The sequence below is a fragment of the Hetaerina americana genome, unplaced genomic scaffold (assembly GCF_022747635.1).
Source record: "Hetaerina americana unplaced genomic scaffold, ioHetAmer1.1.p SCAF_22, whole genome shotgun sequence".
Classification (NCBI taxonomy): Eukaryota; Metazoa; Arthropoda; class Insecta; order Odonata; family Calopterygidae; genus Hetaerina; species Hetaerina americana.
This window is the reverse complement of record NW_027286786.1, coordinates 6,212,154-6,231,639: the sequence shown is the minus strand read 5'-3', so window position 1 is coordinate 6,231,639 and position 19,486 is coordinate 6,212,154. Positions and strand designations below refer to the sequence as shown.

Genomic DNA, 19,486 nt, shown 5'->3' with positions numbered 1-19,486 from the left:
AGGTTGGGATATAAATAGTTAGCTGAACACTATAGTAGAGAAGTGTTTCTTTTAGCTTCTGAATAGTATCTTTTGAGACATCTACATTCAGGTCCCCAACAATGATAATTTTTTTATTTTCCTTGACGACTTTCCCAAGTATTTCATTCATTTTTTTGAGGAAATCATCGACTGGTGCACTTGGAGATCTGCACAGACCAATTAAAAAATAAGTTTCATTTGTCTTCGGCCATTTGCAAAAGGTTATTTCAAATCCTTTTTCTTCACTGATTCTATCTTTTAAGTTTTCATAGGCTCTGGTAACTGATTCAAAGCAAGTTTTGGTGAAAAATGCAACACCACCACCTTTGTTTTTTTCCCTACAGAAATGATTGACAAGAAAATAATCCCTCAGCTTTAGACTATTTATTTCATTATCTTTTAGTCCATGCTCCATTATACTAAGAAAATCCGGCCTCTCTTCCTTTAATAGGATCTCAATTTATTTGCTATGCAGTGAATTTTTTATGTGGAAGCTTCTTGGAGTTATTTTTTGTGCAACCAACTATCCTTTATGTATTTTGATTGGGGGCAGTGGTTATATTGACACTGGCTACCTCTGTTTTCCATTCCCCTTGTATGCACAAATATTTGCTACATTTTCAACTGCCTCACCTTACTTTAAATGCAGGCCATCGTGAGCTAAGCAGCGATCATTCACATATTTGTTTGCGTCAGAGAATACAACCTTAAGAGCACCACAAGCCCATCTGAGATTATCATTTACCTTTTGTTTATAACTAAGGTTGAAATCCTGTCGACATAAAATACTGTTTACCACTTTAACTGATTTTGGGAAATGTTTCTTCGTGCACCTGATAAGCTTGTACATTTCTCCCATTACTTCATCGGGTGATCTTGAGCTTCGAGGATTGTTTGTTCCCACATGAGGAAAAAACATATCTGTCTCGTTGATTTTCACATTTTGAGCGATTTCTTCCACCTTTTGACTCATTTGCTCAGCTTTGATTCCACAGAACACTTTTTTCCACTCTTCCGAAATGGACATTTTTTACAATGGAATCACCTCTTAGAATAACTTTTCCTGGTGGAAACACACTTGGGGAAGAAGGGCTTCTTTTAGCGTGGCTCAAAGGGGTGACAGAGGTACTTTTTTTGTATCTTCATCACTTTTAACGTTATTTCGCTTCGTATTTTTCCAAACAAATTTTGATTTGAAAGGGACAGTTGTTGTTGATTTAGCCAACTTCCAACCAACAACCGATTAACCGTTTTCTTTGTAGAATGCAAGTTCCCTTTGCAATTTCTTAGTTTCCAGTTCCGACTTTTAATTTTTTCCTGAAATGCAGCCAAATCCTTCATTAAAATGGATATAACTTTGCCCTTAGATTCAATCTCCCGCTTATGTTTGGCGAACTTTTCTTCTTCCGAGCGCAAGGCCATCATCCAGCCACTCTCTTCTGAGATTCCATAACTTTCCACTGGGGCACACTTAGTGTGGAATCAACTCATCACATCTTATGCCCTTTCTGACACTTTTTTGACAGAGTTTGCACTTATTCACGGAGTGTTTTTCGTTTTTTTGAGCGGGCTCTACGAGAGGAGTTGTCAAAGGCGCGATTTTGTTTTATTTTTTATGAAGTCTAAGTTTTATGTCTAGGTGTTATGTCCACTGTGTCCTCTTCATCGTTCCGTTCCTCCATGGGTTTATCAAAAATGCCATTAACACTGCACCTCTGTCGTCACAACAAAACAATCTAATTTGATAAACTCCCAGATTGAACAATTTGCTTCAAGAAGATCCCATTAATTGTCTTCAGTATCATCAGTATCATGAGTAGCTCCAACAGGAATATCTTCATCACGATCAACATAAAATCTTATCTTCCTGAAGCAGTTTGTTCCAGCATCATCGTTCATTAAAATAACCCAAGTTTCACGTGAAGATGATGCTATGCATTCTCTGCATTGAAACTTTGGTGATTTTAATCAATATTTCTAGCGGAAATACAAACTATATTCTTTGAGTCATGGATCCCTTCCACAAAGTAACGCTGGAAACTACATCTAATGTACATGAGCAACATAGCTTCAAACGGGGAATTTGTACACCAATTACTAAACTGATGACTTAGAGAGAGGTCACCAGATTGATGTTGTTTACACCAACGTCTTGAAAGCATTTAAGTCTATTATTACAGCGGAACCTTGCTTGACATGCAAATTTGCACATAATGAATGTTGAAGGGAGGAGAATTCCCAGAATGATTGTGCACCTGCCACTCTAGTTTGTGTTCGGCACTAATTCCCCTGGCATCTTAGCATCGCTAGTGATGACATGTTTTTCCAAACTTGTGTTCAGATGCATAACTAGTGACTTTTTTGTGCAAAGTTTTATAATATATTGTGTTTAGTTTTAAAGACGTCACCAAAGAAAGAGCTGTAAGGATATTACCATAATTGAATAAAAATAACTGTAGAAGTGAGAGGTAAAATCAATGAAAAGTGAGAGCAAGGTGTGCAGGTGGCTGATCTAGCAGCAACATACAACCGACCCATATCAGCCTCTGCAGTCTATCCTCAAGAACACGGACAATATTAGGAATGTAACATGCCTCTAAGTGAGGGGTTAGAATATCTACACAGTGGCTATAAGTTCTCAACAATGTTGAAAGGTTGCTTCGCATATATTGGATAAACAGATAGCAATGTGACAAAATTTTAGAGAATGTGATTTGTGAGAAGGTAAAAGTGATTTGGTATTTCAGAAGATACCAGGATCATCAAAGGCCAAAGAAGTATAAAAGGGAAGCCATGCATGGTTTGAGAAGAACCATTATTCACGGCATTGTGAGCCATGGTGAACCAGTAAGCTCTGATTCAAAGGCAGCAGAGAACTTCATCGGTGACTTCAACACAGGAGGAAGCAGCTTGGCAGTCTTTTAGACCACGATGGCCTAAGAAGTAGGGATATCAATGGAAAGATTGCATTAGGCAAAGAAGCTTTCACAACAAGGGATTTGATGACATGGATGTTAGGAAAAGATCAGTAGCAACTTTGATATGGATCACTGGTTGTGCATACTGCAGAAAAATGGTCCTTGGAGCAAGATGATGAGCATAGATTGGAAGTCTATGAAATGTGGGTGTGGAGAAGAATGGCAAAAGGCAACATGGATGGAAAGGAAAATCAGCAAAGATGTGTTAGGCATTGTGGCGTAGGAGAGGAGATGGCTGGGAGAAGTCATGAGGAGGCTGGAATGGGATGCAGAGCATTCTGATAGGTGATGGAGTGTTGAAAACTGTGATAGAAGGGAGGATGTTAGGCAAGCAAATTAAGGGCAGGGAAGCGTGAGCTCACTTCGACTTGTGTTGTAGTGACGATTACCCTTCAGTACGCTGAAGAGGGCTACTTAGTGGCCGAAATACGCGTATTCATATTCACCTTTCTTATCCTCTCCTTTTTTACCTTTTACCCCTTTTACCTACCTCATTATCCTTTTTTACCTTTTACCCCTTCTGGACTTGTGGCGCTAGCCAACTAATTTCATTTTTACTTTGTTTAGAAAGGTAAACTGTTTACGGCTATTGGAGTTTCACATTTATTATATATTACCACTTGTGTATTAAAAAATATTATTAAGCCATTTTTCTACATTTACAGACACAAGCCTGAAGAGCTAGAGATATAACTATTAACATTTTGCACTCGGATGTCAAGTGTGACTCGACACAGTTAGCAACGGCAGCAGCTCGTATGTCGAGCCACACCCGACATGGAGTTTCACCACGAGGGGAATTGGGATTTTTGTCTATTTTTCCAATAACTTTTCTTGTAATCATCTGCATGAAAGGAAAAGGAAAGTTAAAGCTTAATTAATAGCATGGCTTGTTTTATTAATTAATAGTATCAACCCATTATGTCGTCTTCAACATAAATGCCGTTTCCCAAAGGATGCCACCACCTACGCAGATGTTTTTTGTAATCTATTTACTGTGTTGTAAGTTCTTTTTCATTTCTATTGTTTGCTCTTCATTACTTGGAAGTCAGGTAAATGTAAAGCAATGTCTTTTAGAGATTATTGGTGTCTGAAAAAAGATCGCCAGAATGTAAAGTTACCTCAGTCCGCTGATCCTTAGTTCATTGCTTTCTAGTTTGGACTTTTTCATTTCCTTTTCTTCCTAGTGTCCGCTGTCTCATCAAATATTCTGCCTGCTCTTTTTCTATCTATTGCATAGTCAGGAATCTTGAGTAGGAGGGTCCAAGATATGATCTATTATATTCATAGTAAAACACGAACCTTAGGCCTTTTCCTGGAGTCTAGCTTTTTTGAGGTTATATCATCATTGTTTGAGGATCATCATTCTCCTTGCATGGAAAGACAAGAGGATAGTCACAATGCTCAGTACGAGGGACACTGCAGAGACTGAGTCCATGGAAAGGAGAGTTCGTGCTGGTGGGAATGAAATAGTTTTCAAACCCTAGGTTGTGACAAGCTATACCAAGTTTATGGGGGGAGTTGATAGAGCGGATCATTACACAAGCACCTACTGTTTCACGAGGAAAACTCTAAAATGGTGGCGTAAATTGTTTTTCTGGGGGCTTGAGGTCAGTGTTGTAAATTCATTTATATTGTATAAAGAATGCCAACAAAGAAAAAATGAAAAACCAATCTCGCATGTGAAATTTGTTAGGAAACTAGTACACAATCTCGTTGGAGAATTCCGAGATGGTACACAAACTTCCAGGGTTAGATTACCATCCACAAACATAGAGCAACGTTTAGATGGAAAACTCCATATAATCACACCTCACCCTAACAAAAAACGTAAAGATTGTGCGGTTCGCTCTGACCGAAAAATCAAAGGAGGAAGGAGAGAGACGATGTATATCTGTGAGACGTGTGAATGTAAACCAGGTCTTCATGTTGGTGAATGCTTCCAAAAATATCATACCATGAAAAATTATAGAGTTTAAATTATGGTTTATCAATAAATTTATCAATAATTATGTCAAAAAATCCAAATTAATAAGTTTGTCTGAAAAGAAACTCCAGTTTTTCATTCTAGTGCCACGCTTAGCTAATTTGGGGTATTTAAAAAATTGAATCCCGAGTAGACTAAGGCAATCGAGCAAAAAAGCACCCAAAGAGTGGAAAGGGTTAAAATGCCTATCTACATTCATGCATGCAGGCTCTTAGAAATACATTCCAGACACATAGAATTACCGTAATATTTTCAGAATTAGGAGATAACGTGATGGCTTCCTTCCAGAATTTGCTGGCTCCAAGAAAGTCATTCCTCAGAAAGAACAGGTACTCTCCTTTGAGAATTAACAATTTTGCATTCAGTTCTGGCCTGTTCAGCGCCACTTGATCTTTGATAAAGCCATCAATGTCATCAATGGGATTATAGTTTTTATCCATCTTCATGCGGACCTAGAAAGAAGTCAAAAAGAGTGCCTTTTTATGTGCAATACAAAGGAAAAAATTTAAACCACATTAAGGCTGACCAGATCTGCTATAAGAAAAATAATCTGAGTGGCTGATTGAAAGATGATTCTTTGGGACTTGTATGGCAAAAAAGTAAAATATATTCAAGGAAAAATATATGCAGATCAAAGCACAAATTGGAAAAATTCTTCCAAATAGCACCCTTTTGATTTGAGAGCACCTCTGCCAGTCACGGTATGCTTACTGGAAGGCATCACCGGGAACCTCATTCTGGCACCTCGTAACAGCCTCCTTGACGTTATTAGCTAAGATATGAAGTGATGCTTAGTCTGTGTCCATCTGAAACCTCTTTTAAACAGTAAGTTATTGAGTAACTAATTAAAATTTCAAATATATGAGTACTCATGTGTTTAATTGTAGACCCATGAGTACATTGCTTCCAAGCAATGAAATAAAGGAAAAAGTGTAAAATACTCCACGATTCACACGAAGAGGTCGATTACAAGGACTGCGCAGGGTGGCCACCCACAACCACCATGGCCAACAATGTGATGCAAGTGAAGAAACTGTTGAACTCAGACCAACAACTGTTTCTTTAATGGCTGACAAGTCAAACATTCTGAAAACTCAAGTTTATGACATTGTTATGAACCATATCGGTATGCGGAAGGTGGGCACAAAAATGGTTCCAAAAGTGCTCACTGGTGACCAAAAGTCATGCCGCATTGAAACGTGCCGAGAAAACCTAAATGTGTGTAAACGTGATACCAAATTTTTGGACAAGGTGATCACATGTCACGAGACTTGGGTACTTGAATATGACTCAATCAAACAATGATTGGAGAGGCACCTGTCAGTGTCCCCTCGCCCTAAGGAAGGAAGCCAGGCTGAGCAAATCAAAGTTCAAGATCATGCTCACTGTGTTTCTTGACATCCACGGACTGGTTCATCACGAGTTTGTAGAACCTGGAACCACTGAGAACTCCAAATTTTACGTGGAAGTCCTCATAAGACTGAAATGCATCCGGCCGGACATCACAGACAACTGGAAGTTGAACCACGAAAATGCACCGGCACACAGAGCCTTCAGCAACTACCTGATCAAAGCACCCAAAACACCCCTGAGAGGCAAGCATTTCGGGACAGTGGATGGGATCATAACAGCTTGCACCAGAGCATTCAAGGACATTCCGAAGGAGGCCAACCGCAACACATTTGAGAGGTGGAAGTCTTGCTGGAGCTGATGTATCCGATATGAGCCGATGTACGCAGAAGGAGCTTATTTTGAAGATTTTTAAACACTTGTACCAAAAAGTTCAATAAATGATTTGCAATAGATTTACTGACATTACTTTCAGGACGAACATTGTTTAAAGTGAGATAGGAAAAGAGGAAATGGAGATGTTTCGGGGCCTTGCATGGTGTGATGGAAGAATAGGGGATATTACTGGAGTGATAGTTGTAGAGTAATATAAAAACTGAGGGCACGAAGGTCAGCAAGAGGTCACAATTACATTGAATATAAGAGTAGAAAGAAGCATGGTGAACATAGAACCAGCAACTGATTAAATATTACTAGTATAGATGAAAGCAGAGCAAATGAACTTGGTCACTGTTACATGCCACAATCAGGGTGTTCCTCTTGGGGAAACATTTGATAGTGATGGGAGATTGGAGAGCAATGATAGGCAAACGAAGAGAGGTTGATGAGGGTGGGGGTTGCAAGAAAAAGCAATTGAGTTCTACAGAAGATCAAGTTCAATCATCACCAGCACTTGGCTAAATGAGCTAACTCAGATTATTATATTATATTTAGGTAGAGATTTGGAAATAGCATGCTCAGTTCACACAGTTTCCTGGTGGCTGATTTGCACTCTGATCGCAATTTACCAGAAATGAAATGTAGCATCTGATTAAAAAAAATTAGGCAGGAGAGACGGGTTAGGAAATGGAGTACACAAGCATTAACTGGATTGATAAGGAAGGAGTATGAACAGGCTGCGGAGATAATCATGAGTGATGAAAAAGAGCTGAAAACTATCAAGGAAAAATAGGACTCTTTATCAAAATAGGGATATCAAAATCTGTAAAATAAACAAGGGCAACTTTTCATAGTTAAGGGCAAATAAACCAGGGATTATGGAAGAGATGGTTGGAAAGATTTGCGAGTGAAGGAAATGGGTGTAAATACACTGGTAGAAAAAAGGACAATGGGTTTAATAATTAATTGAGGCAGGTAACAAATATAGCAAAAGAAGCATGGCGGATAAGCATTGTGAGGATATGGAATTTTTCAAAAGAAGGGTGAGATTAGTGCACTGTATGGAAACTAGTGTATTACGAGTAAAACACAGGTAGGTTAAAACACTGTCAGACAGAAAGAAGGGAAGATGTGTGTTAACAATCACAGATAAATCAGGGAAAATTGAACCAGGAAAAATACAAGAGAGATGAAAATACAGAAGAACTTTATGGTAAAAATATTAGGCCAGCAAGATTAAACATAGAGAGAGAATATGAGGTAGATGAGGATAGCTTAGGTCCAGGCTTGATTCACCGTGAGATAGAAAGAGCATTAAAGCAATTCAAATCAAATATGGCCATGACAACATTACTGCAGGAATACAAGGGTAGTTTGAAAGAATCATCACCAGATGCCAGCACTAGCATAATGAGTTACTGGCATAGTAATAGATAATCCTTTATGAGTAAACGTGTTATGCATCAAGGGTCTGGGAGGGATCTGTGGCGCAGATGCTTCTCTGTTGCCGTTCCCATCTAGTGATACGTGATGATGGAAGAAATTGAGATTCAGGCTGTGATTAAACAGTCCATAAAGAATGGTTTTTCGTAAAGAAGAATTTTCATGGACGATTGTTAGTAGATGGATGGTAGATTTAGATAGTTGGGAAAAGAGGGTGAAAATGAATGTTTGCATGGTGAGGAGGACTGGCAAGCCTACAAGATGATGGGGAAAAAGGGGATGGAGACATGTGACCTAGACACAGGAAGCCAAAAGCTGAAGTCAGTAATTGAGTGCAACAATACTTAGACCATTCCACCAAAAGGAAAAAAATCAAAACACATTCTTTTTAGAGAAAGCTTGAGGGATTCCACACTCAAGAATAGTAAGCACTAAAACAACAGCCATTATCTTGATCAGTTATTTCCATGAATTTGATTATACACTAATATATGCCGGCACAAACCAGAATCCCTCACTCAAAAATCAATAGTGATCTTCTGGAAGGTAACATACGTCTGCATCACATCAATCGTCACCTTTATAGCGCAAACACTTCACGTTGCCAATGCTACACTGACAGCATTGACCAGCAGCAACTGCTAATACCAAGGAGCCACGGAATTCAAAGACCTGTGGTAAATGCACAGGCAGTTACTTGGTTGGAGGCGAGCAATTTTTGTAGGGTGAAATATAATGTGAAGTTTTTGGAGAGATAGGGTGAATACTTTGTGGAATTTCATAGCAGTGCACAGGGGAGGATCAAAATGCTTTGCTTACATAGGAAAGAATTTATTGCAGTCATCTAGTTTGGCCACACCAAGCATCACCTGGACTTCCTTTTCACTTTCTTGAATTTCCTTTGTGAATTTAATGTTTTTTTCAAGTGAGTTAATCAGAGTTGTTCCTGACCATAGGCACGATATGTCTTCTACACGATGGAGTCCAGATGATGCTACAGTATAGCAAAACTAGTTGACAGCAATAAATTCCACCCCATGGGTAAGTGAAGTATTTTGATTCTTCCTAGCGGATAATATGAAGTCAAATAATTGGGAAAATTGTTTGGTAATCATAAATCACTACTGACAACTTGGGAGATCCTCTTAAGTGTGTTTCCAAATCCTGCTTCCTGTTGATATATCCCTTGTCTGGGTTTTCAAATATAAGAGCTTATTGATTATATTGATGCATATGTACTACATAAATTAAACTACAGTTGGACCTTTAATAATGCCCATGCATCACCTTCAATTACATTCTCTTCATATTGATAACTTAGGACAAATTTACCATAACAACCTTTTGAAAAATTCTTGGATGACCTGCCATTTACAAAGAAAATATGTCATAATCCAAGGGAAGAAATAAGCTCAATGGCTGCCAACCTATTGTGAATATGCAGGACTCTTTGGGCATTTGTGTTCATGACTAACAAGCATTTAACATTTAAAGATTTTCCCATACTTTTTTATGAGACGTTCAATTCTGATAGCCAACATTACTGCATGAGGAAAAAAGAGCTTACAAGATTCTTCAAAATGAGTTTACAATATTTGCAATTCTATAAAATATGCACCTTCTAGGTTAAAACCAACTATGTGATAATTTTTCACATCAACAGCTATATGCCTCTTTATAGACTGAACTTAAAAAGAGTTCTAAAATTGTAGGGTCTTTGAAAGAAACAAGATGTGATAAATACAATGTCACAGGTATTCTTAGTCATGTGCATTGAGCAACAATCCACAACATTGAAGCCAATGTTTTAAAAACAAAGGTACTCTATCTTTGAAAAATTCTTTGAACCTGCAGGGGATGTCGCAACATAACTTATAATGGAGTCATTTGCTAAATGCATGTTTAAATGCAACAATTTCTAAGAGTAATAATCATTCCAAAAAGTTACTGTTGCGGCATCCCTCAAAGTAAACTGCGAGGTTACTTTACTGCACAGTTACTACAGCTACGGAACAGTTACTTCTTTACTGCAAAATTTGTCTGAGGTAAAACACCCAGGTGGGTGAAAGTTGGCTTTAACCTCGTAGACTGTGGTGAAATGTGCATGAATACCTGTGATATTGTTCTTGGATGCATGGTATTTTTGTCAGAGCATCTTGTGCCTTTTCAGTCCCCAAAATTTTGGAGTAGCTCCACTGGCTTAAGCACTTGGCCCGACATCAAGGGATCCAGATTTGAATCCTGGTTAAGGCAAATGAGTTTTACACTTTGAATTTTCTGCATTTTAATGTATATTAGTGGATGACTCAGTTAAAAGTTACTGTCGCGACATCTGCCATAGTTTTTTGAATTTTTAAAAGATAAATTTACTTTCTTTATCTCAGGGATGGGTAAGACATTGGCTGAGCTTATTGATGAGAAGGCTGTGGTTGAGAGCATCAAACTCTTTTGAGAAGTCAAGAAAGATTGCATCTAGTTGTGGATTTCTTGCTATTGAGGTGGCAGAATGGTGCTGAAAAACTTAAAAGGTTGGTCACATATGAAAGACCAGGAAGGAAATCATGCTGATTTTTGGACAGAAAAGGAGCTGTAAAATAATCAAGATGGCATAAAACAATTCTCTCAGCAACAGTAGAAAGAATGGGAAGCAAGGAGATAGGATGGTAATTAGAGACATCATTCTATGGACCTGATTTATGAATTAGAATGATGCTTGCGATTTTCCACTCAGTTGGAAAAGTGCCAAGGGGAAAAACCGATTCTATGGTAGTGGACTTAAAATAAAGTCTCTTCCGATACTCTCGTGAATGGCAAACAGGGGGGAGTGCTTTTAGGGGAACGGATGCAAGGAGGAAATTCAGAGTGTGCCAAACTCCGGTTCCTTGGAGACAAAATTGAAATAGGTGAAGTGTATGGATGAAATAATTCATGAAAAATTCATCATGAGTGTTGAGTTGGTAGCCATTAATAGGAATCCCAGTGAACGGACAAATTGAAATCACCAACAAGGATAATAGGGTTGGTTAATGGCTCTCAGCACAGAGTTTAGACAGCTTTCCAAAACTATTAACATCACTGGCAGGTGGACGGTAGAAACTACCCACAAAAATTCTGTTTAATTTGGTGCACTTACCACTAAATAGCCTTGTTTCACACCACGCTATTTTAAAGTCTGTTTCAGATTCTTGTGGTGCTTTAAAGAGTGCACTTGATTAATCGCAAGCAGCACACCACCACCACCTCTTGAGTCCTATCGTGGCGACAAATGCAACGTGAATTGGAGAAGGACAGTTCACTATTAACAAGCGGAAGGGCGAGCCAAGTCCCGGAAAAGGCAATAATATCTAATTGGGTGAGCTCATGGACTTGATAATCGCAAGTGGAGAGCTTGTTTATGCAAATGAACTTGCGATGCACAGGAGGGGTATGGGTTGATTTGTACATCACCAGAGAGTAAAAAAAGGAGTAGGAAGACAGCTACAACAACATTGTGGGTACTGAGAGAAGGCCACGGGGAATGAGCAACTGATAGCTGGGGTAACGGAGGCACCAGAGGGGCAGGCCACAAGATCCATAAGCCAGAAAACAATATCTTCTATAACTGGAGATCTCTTGGGGACAGAGCACACATTACACCCAGAGAAGGTTTACTGGACCAAGCAGCACAAACACAGATGCAAAAGTTCATTAAAAGAGGCGAATGCACAATGGAAATCCAGAAAAATACAGGACCCAGGGACATGCGTGACTCCTTGCTGGTTTCCATACTTGTATTTGTACCATTTGGTGGATGACTGCGTAAAAAGTTACTGCCATGCCATCCCCCACAATTCTTTGAAATTTAAAAAGTTGATTTACTTTATTTAACTTAAATAATTTATTTTCAATACGTTTTCATCTTACACATGCAAAAATATTTGAAGCAACACATTTCCCACCTGTATCATGAAACAGGCAGCAACAACATTGCCATTTTTATATGACAATTGAAAATATTTCAGAGCACCTTCCAGATTTTTAAAGTGTTTCTCCTCCAATGTACCAAGGCTCTGGTATACTGCTGAACTTTGAGGGTTCAAGGACCCAGCTTTTTCGAGGCAATCCTTGGCAAGAGGGATATCTTTATGAGGAGCAGGTAATTTCATAAGTCCATTTCCACATCTGAAATTAATGAATACAATATTAGAACCAACTAGTAGCATCTTCCATATCCAATGCGTAGCATCTTGCACGCGGATAGACTGCACAGCCAACCTCAAAGTAGAATTAAAGAATAGAAACCATTCTTAGGGCATTCAGCAATATAGTATAGCACACACAACTTTCGTCTGAACTAGTGCTAAACAAAGAAGACATGCAAAATCATACTTGACATGGGCTACAATCATTGAAGCCCAGAGATCTATGTACATTCCATTATCAATGCCTTTCCTTTCTCAGAAAACAGAAATGCACATCAAGGATAAGGTCTCCAATGTCAATGGTGCCAACCTAAAATTACAAGCAGCTCTCCAGAATATATGGCAACTTTATTTTTACAGTAGCAACCAGGCTCGTGTCACTGGTCAAACCTTTTTTTAGACCTTGTACTTGGCCATCTGTGAGAGGGTTTCGCAGCTACGAGGGTTGTCCCAGAAGTTCCTGACCCGGCAAAGAAAACAAAAATTTTGGAAAATAATGTATTTAAATACAACATAATCTCCTTTCAACTCTACACACTTTCCCCAGCGATGTTCAATAAGTTCGATACCCATTTTATTATAAGAACTGTCTCTCTTCTCAAAATAGCCGTTAACTGCCAACGTCACTTCTTCACGGTTGGAAAATCTTTGACCACCAAGCCATTTTTTTCAAGTTTGCGAACGGAAAATAATCCGAGGGGGCTAAATCTGGCGAATAGGGTGCATGAAGTGGCAATTCCAACTTAAATTCATGAATTTCGGCCATTGCAATAACGGATTTGTGAGCTGGTGCATTGTCTTGATGAAACGACACTTTCTTCTTAGCCAAATTCGGCCGCTTTTGCTTGATTTCTTGGCTCAAACATTGCAATAAGTTTGCATAATATTCGCCGTTGATAGTTTTTCCTTTTTCAAGATAGTCAGTGAAAATTACCCAGCACACATCCCAAAAAACTGATGCCATGACCTTGCCTGCAGATGAAATGGTCTTTGCATTCTTTGGATCCGGTTCTACCTTTTGAATCCATTGTTTTGATTGTTCTTTTATCTCAGGTGTGAAGTAATGGACCCAAGGTTATGAAACGGTGTAAAAATTCTGCTTTGTGCTATGAAACTTTGCTAAACACTCAATTGTAACATCTTCACGACACTGGATTTGCTCGAGTGTGAGCAAACACGGCACCCATCTTGCACACAGCTTTCTCATGTCCAAAATTTCAGTTAACATACGACGTACCGCACTTTTTGAAATGCCTACTATGTCTGTTAGATCTCGCACTTTCAGCTGACAATCATCCAGTATCACTTTGTGGATTCTCTTCACAGTTTCTGCAGTCGTCACCTCATTTGGTCGACCAATGCGATGCTCGTCAGAGTAGATCCAGTTCAGTTTTTATATCGGTTGGGCCGAGGCCTTTCAAATAAAATTATTGTATCACATAACAATGACCAATTTTCTCCAGTTTCATAAATTCACTGTAAACAGTTCAATATTGATGGCTGCTAAACAAATACTAAACAACGAGGTGTCTTCAAACTTGAAAAATAGGCTTTATAGATTGTGTTCTTTCTAATACAGTGATATTTTTCAAACAACTACCGCCATCTCTTGGTCAGCCGGGTACTTATGGGTCTCCCCATGTACATATGCACAGACCATTTCTCTTCTAAATGAATCTCTTGCATCATTACATTGTCCCGGAAAAATCAGCAATAGACATATCGATCTCCTATTTTCTCAATTCAGTTAAAATAATATTTTTTGAAATAGTATTCATATTCTTCTGGGGATTTATTATCCAGTTGTTACATGTTCCTCAAGCTTTGGCCATTTGGGACAGCATGAGCATCAAGGGAAAAGAAAGGAATAAACACTTCATAAAAATACCTCTAAGAAACCAGCATACTTAAATACATATTGGCAGAAAACATAGTTGTCTCGCGGTATCGGGGAAAATTTATCTATAAATTAAATACCGCGTCACAAGTTGCAGTTCATTTATAGACCTTTCTTGAGGGGGAAGGAGCCTCATGATAGGGGCCTCACCCTTGCCAGATAGGTCGAAGGTTAGGAGCCAGAGGAATGGTAGTCCATGCAGTGTTTGTCTCAGTGAGGATGCTGCGAAGACGTCTGACCCCAGAGGGGCGGCCATCGAGTGATGGCGTCACATTAAAAACACTATTGAGGAAGGCAGCGGGAAGCATTTCCTTTTCTCTTGAGCTTCATGATGGGCATGATGGAGAAAATGAGTCCTGGCAACTTTGGGACTCAGCTCAATTGGCCACGCTTCATGCCTGGCAGTGGAAGGATATGGACTCTGACCACAATTTAGTTGTTAAGAAGTGCATCACCTGATTCAAAAAGATAAACCAAGGAAAATGGTTTAGGAAAGGGAAAAGCAACATAGAAGTACTAATCAGGTTGGCAAGAAAGGAGTACCAGAAGGCTGCGGTGAAAATCATGAGTGAGGAAAGAGAGCTCGGCCCTGAAGATCTAAGTCTTCCAGGATTTACTCTGCGTTGATCAATATTTCTGGGACAGAAATATGGACCCAGACTAAGATTTTCCTATTTTAAGACTTAAATCTTCAATATCTGCGCATCATGTAATCCTTAACAAGGGAGAGCTGGTCACTATTAGTGAAAAAATGGGAACATACAAAAAAAAGGATATCTGAAGCCACAAAACAAACTATAGGAATAGTGAATAGGAAAAGGACAAGGAAACCATGGACCAGACAATTAGAAAGATATATGAGAAGGAAATGAAATACAGAGTTAGGTAAAAGGAAACACAAAGGGTTAAATAATTAACTGTGGTGGGTAAAAAATAGAGTGAAAGAAGCATGGTAGAAGATACTAAGTGAGAACATGGAAAGTTTGCAGAGTAAGGGTGAAATTGGCACACTACACAATTAAGTTAAACCTTTGTCAGGAAGTAGGAAGGGTAAATCTTTGCAAACAATCAAAGATTTATCTGGGAAAATATTAGTTGAACCAGAAAAAGATTCAAGAGAGATGAAAGAAATATATGGAAGAATTGCATGGTAAAGGCATTAGGCCATTAAGATTAGAAACAGAAAGAGGATATAACATAGATGAGAATGGCTTAGGTCCAGGGTTACTTGATAGTGAAATGGAAAGGGCATCAAGGTAATTGAATTCAAATAAGGCAGTGAGGTAGACCATATTCCCACCTAAATACTTCAAAGTTTTTATGAAAAGGTGGGAGGGATAGTTTTTATGGGCTAATTCATAGAATTTAAGAGGGAATGATTTGGCCTAAAGACTTCATCAGATGAGTTTCAGTTCCTGACCCAAAATGTGAAAGTCAGCAATACATGACGAATACACAAAAATAAGATTCATTTCATGCAGCTAAAGTGACTCTCAGAATTATTAATACCAGGATGAAGAGTAGGTCAAATGGGGATGATCAGTTTGGGTTCAGGAAGGGGAGCGGCATGAGTGATGCCATTAACTAACTTAAGATAGAATACATCAAGATGCATTTCTCGGTTTTGTAGATTCCGAGAATTCACTTGATGGACTGAATTGGCTAGAATAGAGGAATGAATCACAGGAAATAGGAGTGGATTGGAGAGAGAGGAAACTAATCTGCAACCTGTACATGTCTCATACTTCTATCAAGTGAGAGTGGGGGATGAAGAGTCCGGATGGGTTGTTTCAGCAACAAGAAAAAGACGTGGTTGTCCGTTGTCACCAGTGCAGTTCAATGTAAATGTGGGGAAAATTGTAAAAAAAGGCATGGGAAGAACTGGAAATGTGAATGAAAGTTGGAGGATTATCATTCCTTATCCATAAAATCAGTTAGGTTTGTTGATGGTCAAGCTATAGATTGTTATTCAGCCAAGGCATTGCAAGCATTGCTGAGTGAACTGGAAATGCAGTGCAATACTTATGGAATGAGAATAGAAATAATATTAACATTAGAACAATGTTAACAGTAAATGCTAACAAAATTAAGGTTTTGTGGTTTTCCAGAAATAGAAAGGCTAAGTTAATAATCAAAATAGGAGTTCATAAACTAGAGCATGGGGAAGTTCATCTCTCTCGTATGCATTCCGTACCAAAATGGTCAAAGTAGCAGGGACATAAGATGATGAATTGCGTTAGGCAAAGAAGCTTTCTCAAGGAGGAGGGAACTTGATTGGAGGTTTTTCAAATAAGGGTGTGGAGAAGGACAGAGGTCAAGTGAACAGAAGAAAATAAATGAGGAAGAGCTAGGCATGGTAGGGGAGGAGAGGGCATTGTTGGGATAAATCATAAGGAGACAGCAAAGATGATTTACGAGTGTTTTGATTGGTGAATGGATGTTGAAAACTGTGATAGAAGGGAGAATGTGGGGCAATTGAGGAAGGTGTATATAGTATGATAGGGTTGTTGGATGGAATGAAGGGATGAATGGAGTTTGTGGAATTTAACAGCGACTTACTATAACGCCTGATTTTAGGTTGTATTTTTGGCTACAAGAAATTGCTTAGGTTGTGCCCATCCTGTCCACCTACCTTAACCAGGAGAATACAAAAAAATATGATTATGACTACATTACCATAATAATTATTGTAGTAGATCACAATTATTTTGTTGACATGTTTTGTTCATTGATGCAACTTATATCATGAATAATGTGCATGTAATTACTAGATCATTGGACCAATAAAATGCATCAGATTTTAGCTCACCTTCTTAAAGTACTGTATGTCTGGCTGTCCAATTCCAATGCTTTAATGTACAGTTTCTTGGCTTCACTGTTCAAATGACCACACATTTTGTCTGTAATTTGCACTTCATTTCCAAATTTTCCACTGGTACTAGCCTCCCTGTACGAATCAGCAAGAGTTGCCAAACTGACTGCAAAAGGGTTTATCTTCACAGCTCTTTCAAGCAGCCGGAGCTCTTCTTTGGAAGGCATCTGGAATAAATTCATAAGCCGGATAGCAATTAATAATGAAACTGTAGTCTTATTCAAGCCAATGAAGTACAAGCAATGCACTGCATGCAGTTGTTGAGTAAAAACCAATTTGTTGTGAAAGTGAATTTCAGACAAGGGGACAAAGTGCGTCAATTATGCAAAAAAAATCTACTTTTGGATACTCTTTTATTTCAGTTCTGATAAATGTTTTTTTTAGCAGTCTAATGAGATTATTTTAGGTAGTGCTATAAAATTAATAGCCTCACACAAGGCAAATATGCATAGCAGAAAGATGAGAAAAATACAAATTAAAATCATGAATGTTGCACTGAGCAATTTAAGTGAACTCCTCCGGCTGAAATGTATTCATAATGAAATAAAAAACCTAAATTTTCTGAATATCATGTTAGAAGGCTAAATGTTAGTGAATCCAAGAAGAGAAAGGAATATAATGGATTTTATAGGCGGCAAGAAGGAAAGTAGAAAAGAATAAAAAGAGGGAGTTTTGTATGGCTAATGAGAGTTAACGTTTGAAGGGAGCATTCAAATGTTTATCACCGTGTGTATAATGGTGCGACCAATTTTATACACAAGTTTGATGACTTCAGGCTCTAATGTGTAGACATTTTCAGTGAAACAAATTGTATTTTTCCAGCAAGTACTAGGTTAAAAGTGTTTTTAACATAAAACCAAATAATGCTGGGAACCTTGAAGGCTTTTGAGCTCTGTATGTTAGAATTTTTTAATTTTGGTACATTATTTGGCTATTCAGAGATTTCAGAGAATAAGAATTCAGTTATTGTTTTACTATGAGCGAGAAGCACATAATTTTTTGCAAGTGATCATTTTTGTACGTTGATCATTCAATAAGTTTTTAGAAATTATACATTATTTGGCTATTCAGAGATTTCAAAGAATAAGAATTCAGTTATTGTTTTACTATGAGCGAGAAGCGCATAATTTTTTGCAAGTGATCATTTTTGTACGTGGATCATTCAATAAGTTTTTAGAAATTACATAGTGCCAGAAAAAATTAGCTCTTAACCAGCCTCATCTCTCACTAGATTGCTGTTCAAGTTACACAAAAGGTTCCCGAACTTTTCGAATGGCACACCTTCAATTTGTTATTTTTTATTCCGCTTGGAGGCTTTATGTCTGAGGAAACTTCCCAAATAACCACCTTCAACCACTTTGTCAATATCTTGTTTTGTTGATTACGAGGGTGGTCCCATAAGTACCCAGCCTGAACTAGAGATGGCGGTAGCTGTTTGAAAAATATCACTGTATTAGAAATTATGGCATCTATAAAGCGAATGTTTCAAGTTTAAAGACACCATGTTGTTTAGTATTTGTTTGGCAGTGAACTCTTTCAGTGAATTTTTGAAAATGGAATTGATTAGTCATTGTTATGTAATACAATACTTTTATTTGAAAGGCCTCAGCACAACCAACATGAAAACTGAACTGGATTCTACTCTGGGTGAGTCTGCTCCCTCGTTTAGAACAGTAAAATATTGGGTAGCAGAGTTTAATGAGGCCATACCAGCTGTCAAGACGAGCATCGCATTGGTCGACCAAATGAGGTGATGACTCCAGAAACGGTGAAGAGAGTCCACAAGGTGATGCTGGATGATCGTCGACTGAAAGTGCGCGAGCTAACAGGTATAGTAGGCATTTCAAAAAGTGTGGTGCATCGCATATAGTAAAAATTTGGACATGAGAAAGCAGTGGGGTGCCATGTTTACGGATATTACTTCAAAACAAAAGTGCAATCTTCACAATGGATTGGTGGAACATCCCCCCCGCCCCGACAAATTCACTCAAATGTCAAGGTTATGTTGATTGTTTTTTTGTGAGGCAAAGGGGGTCGTGCATCAGGAATACCTACCTAAGGGTCAGACAGTCAACAAGTAATACTCCACCTGGTGGTAATGAAACGCCTAGGAGAGCAAGAATCAGGGGAAAACAGCCCAAAGTTTGGTGGGGCGGTGAATGGTTTTGTCACCATGTCAACATGCCAGCTCATTCGCCTCTCAGAACTTGTGAGTTTTCAACCAAAAGCAAGACCGCTGTGCTTTTCCACTCACCATACTCACCAGACCTGGGCCCCATGTGACTTCTTCCTGTTCCCCAAATGAAAACCCAACTTGAAGGAAAAAGATTAGCCACCATTCTAAAGAGAGAAAACTTCAACGGAGAAGCTTATGAGCAT

General features: G+C 38.6%; 1 protein-coding gene across 6 annotated transcripts in view; it reads right to left on the bottom strand.

Moving 5' to 3' along the window:
• The window catches only part of LOC139689321 (uncharacterized), a 46,315-nt gene that overhangs the window by 3,740 nt on the left and 23,089 nt on the right, over positions 1 to 19,486 (bottom strand). For all 6 annotated transcript variants that reach the window (XM_071586399.1, XM_071586404.1, XM_071586400.1 and 3 more), the window contains exons 4-6: positions 17,045 to 17,274; positions 12,096 to 12,318; positions 5,229 to 5,438 (exon numbers count right to left, since the gene is read on the bottom strand). In XM_071586399.1, coding sequence (XP_071442500.1) covers positions 5,229 to 5,438; positions 12,096 to 12,318; positions 17,045 to 17,274 — 663 coding nt within the window. The remainder of the gene's footprint in view (positions 1 to 5,228; positions 5,439 to 12,095; positions 12,319 to 17,044; positions 17,275 to 19,486) is intronic.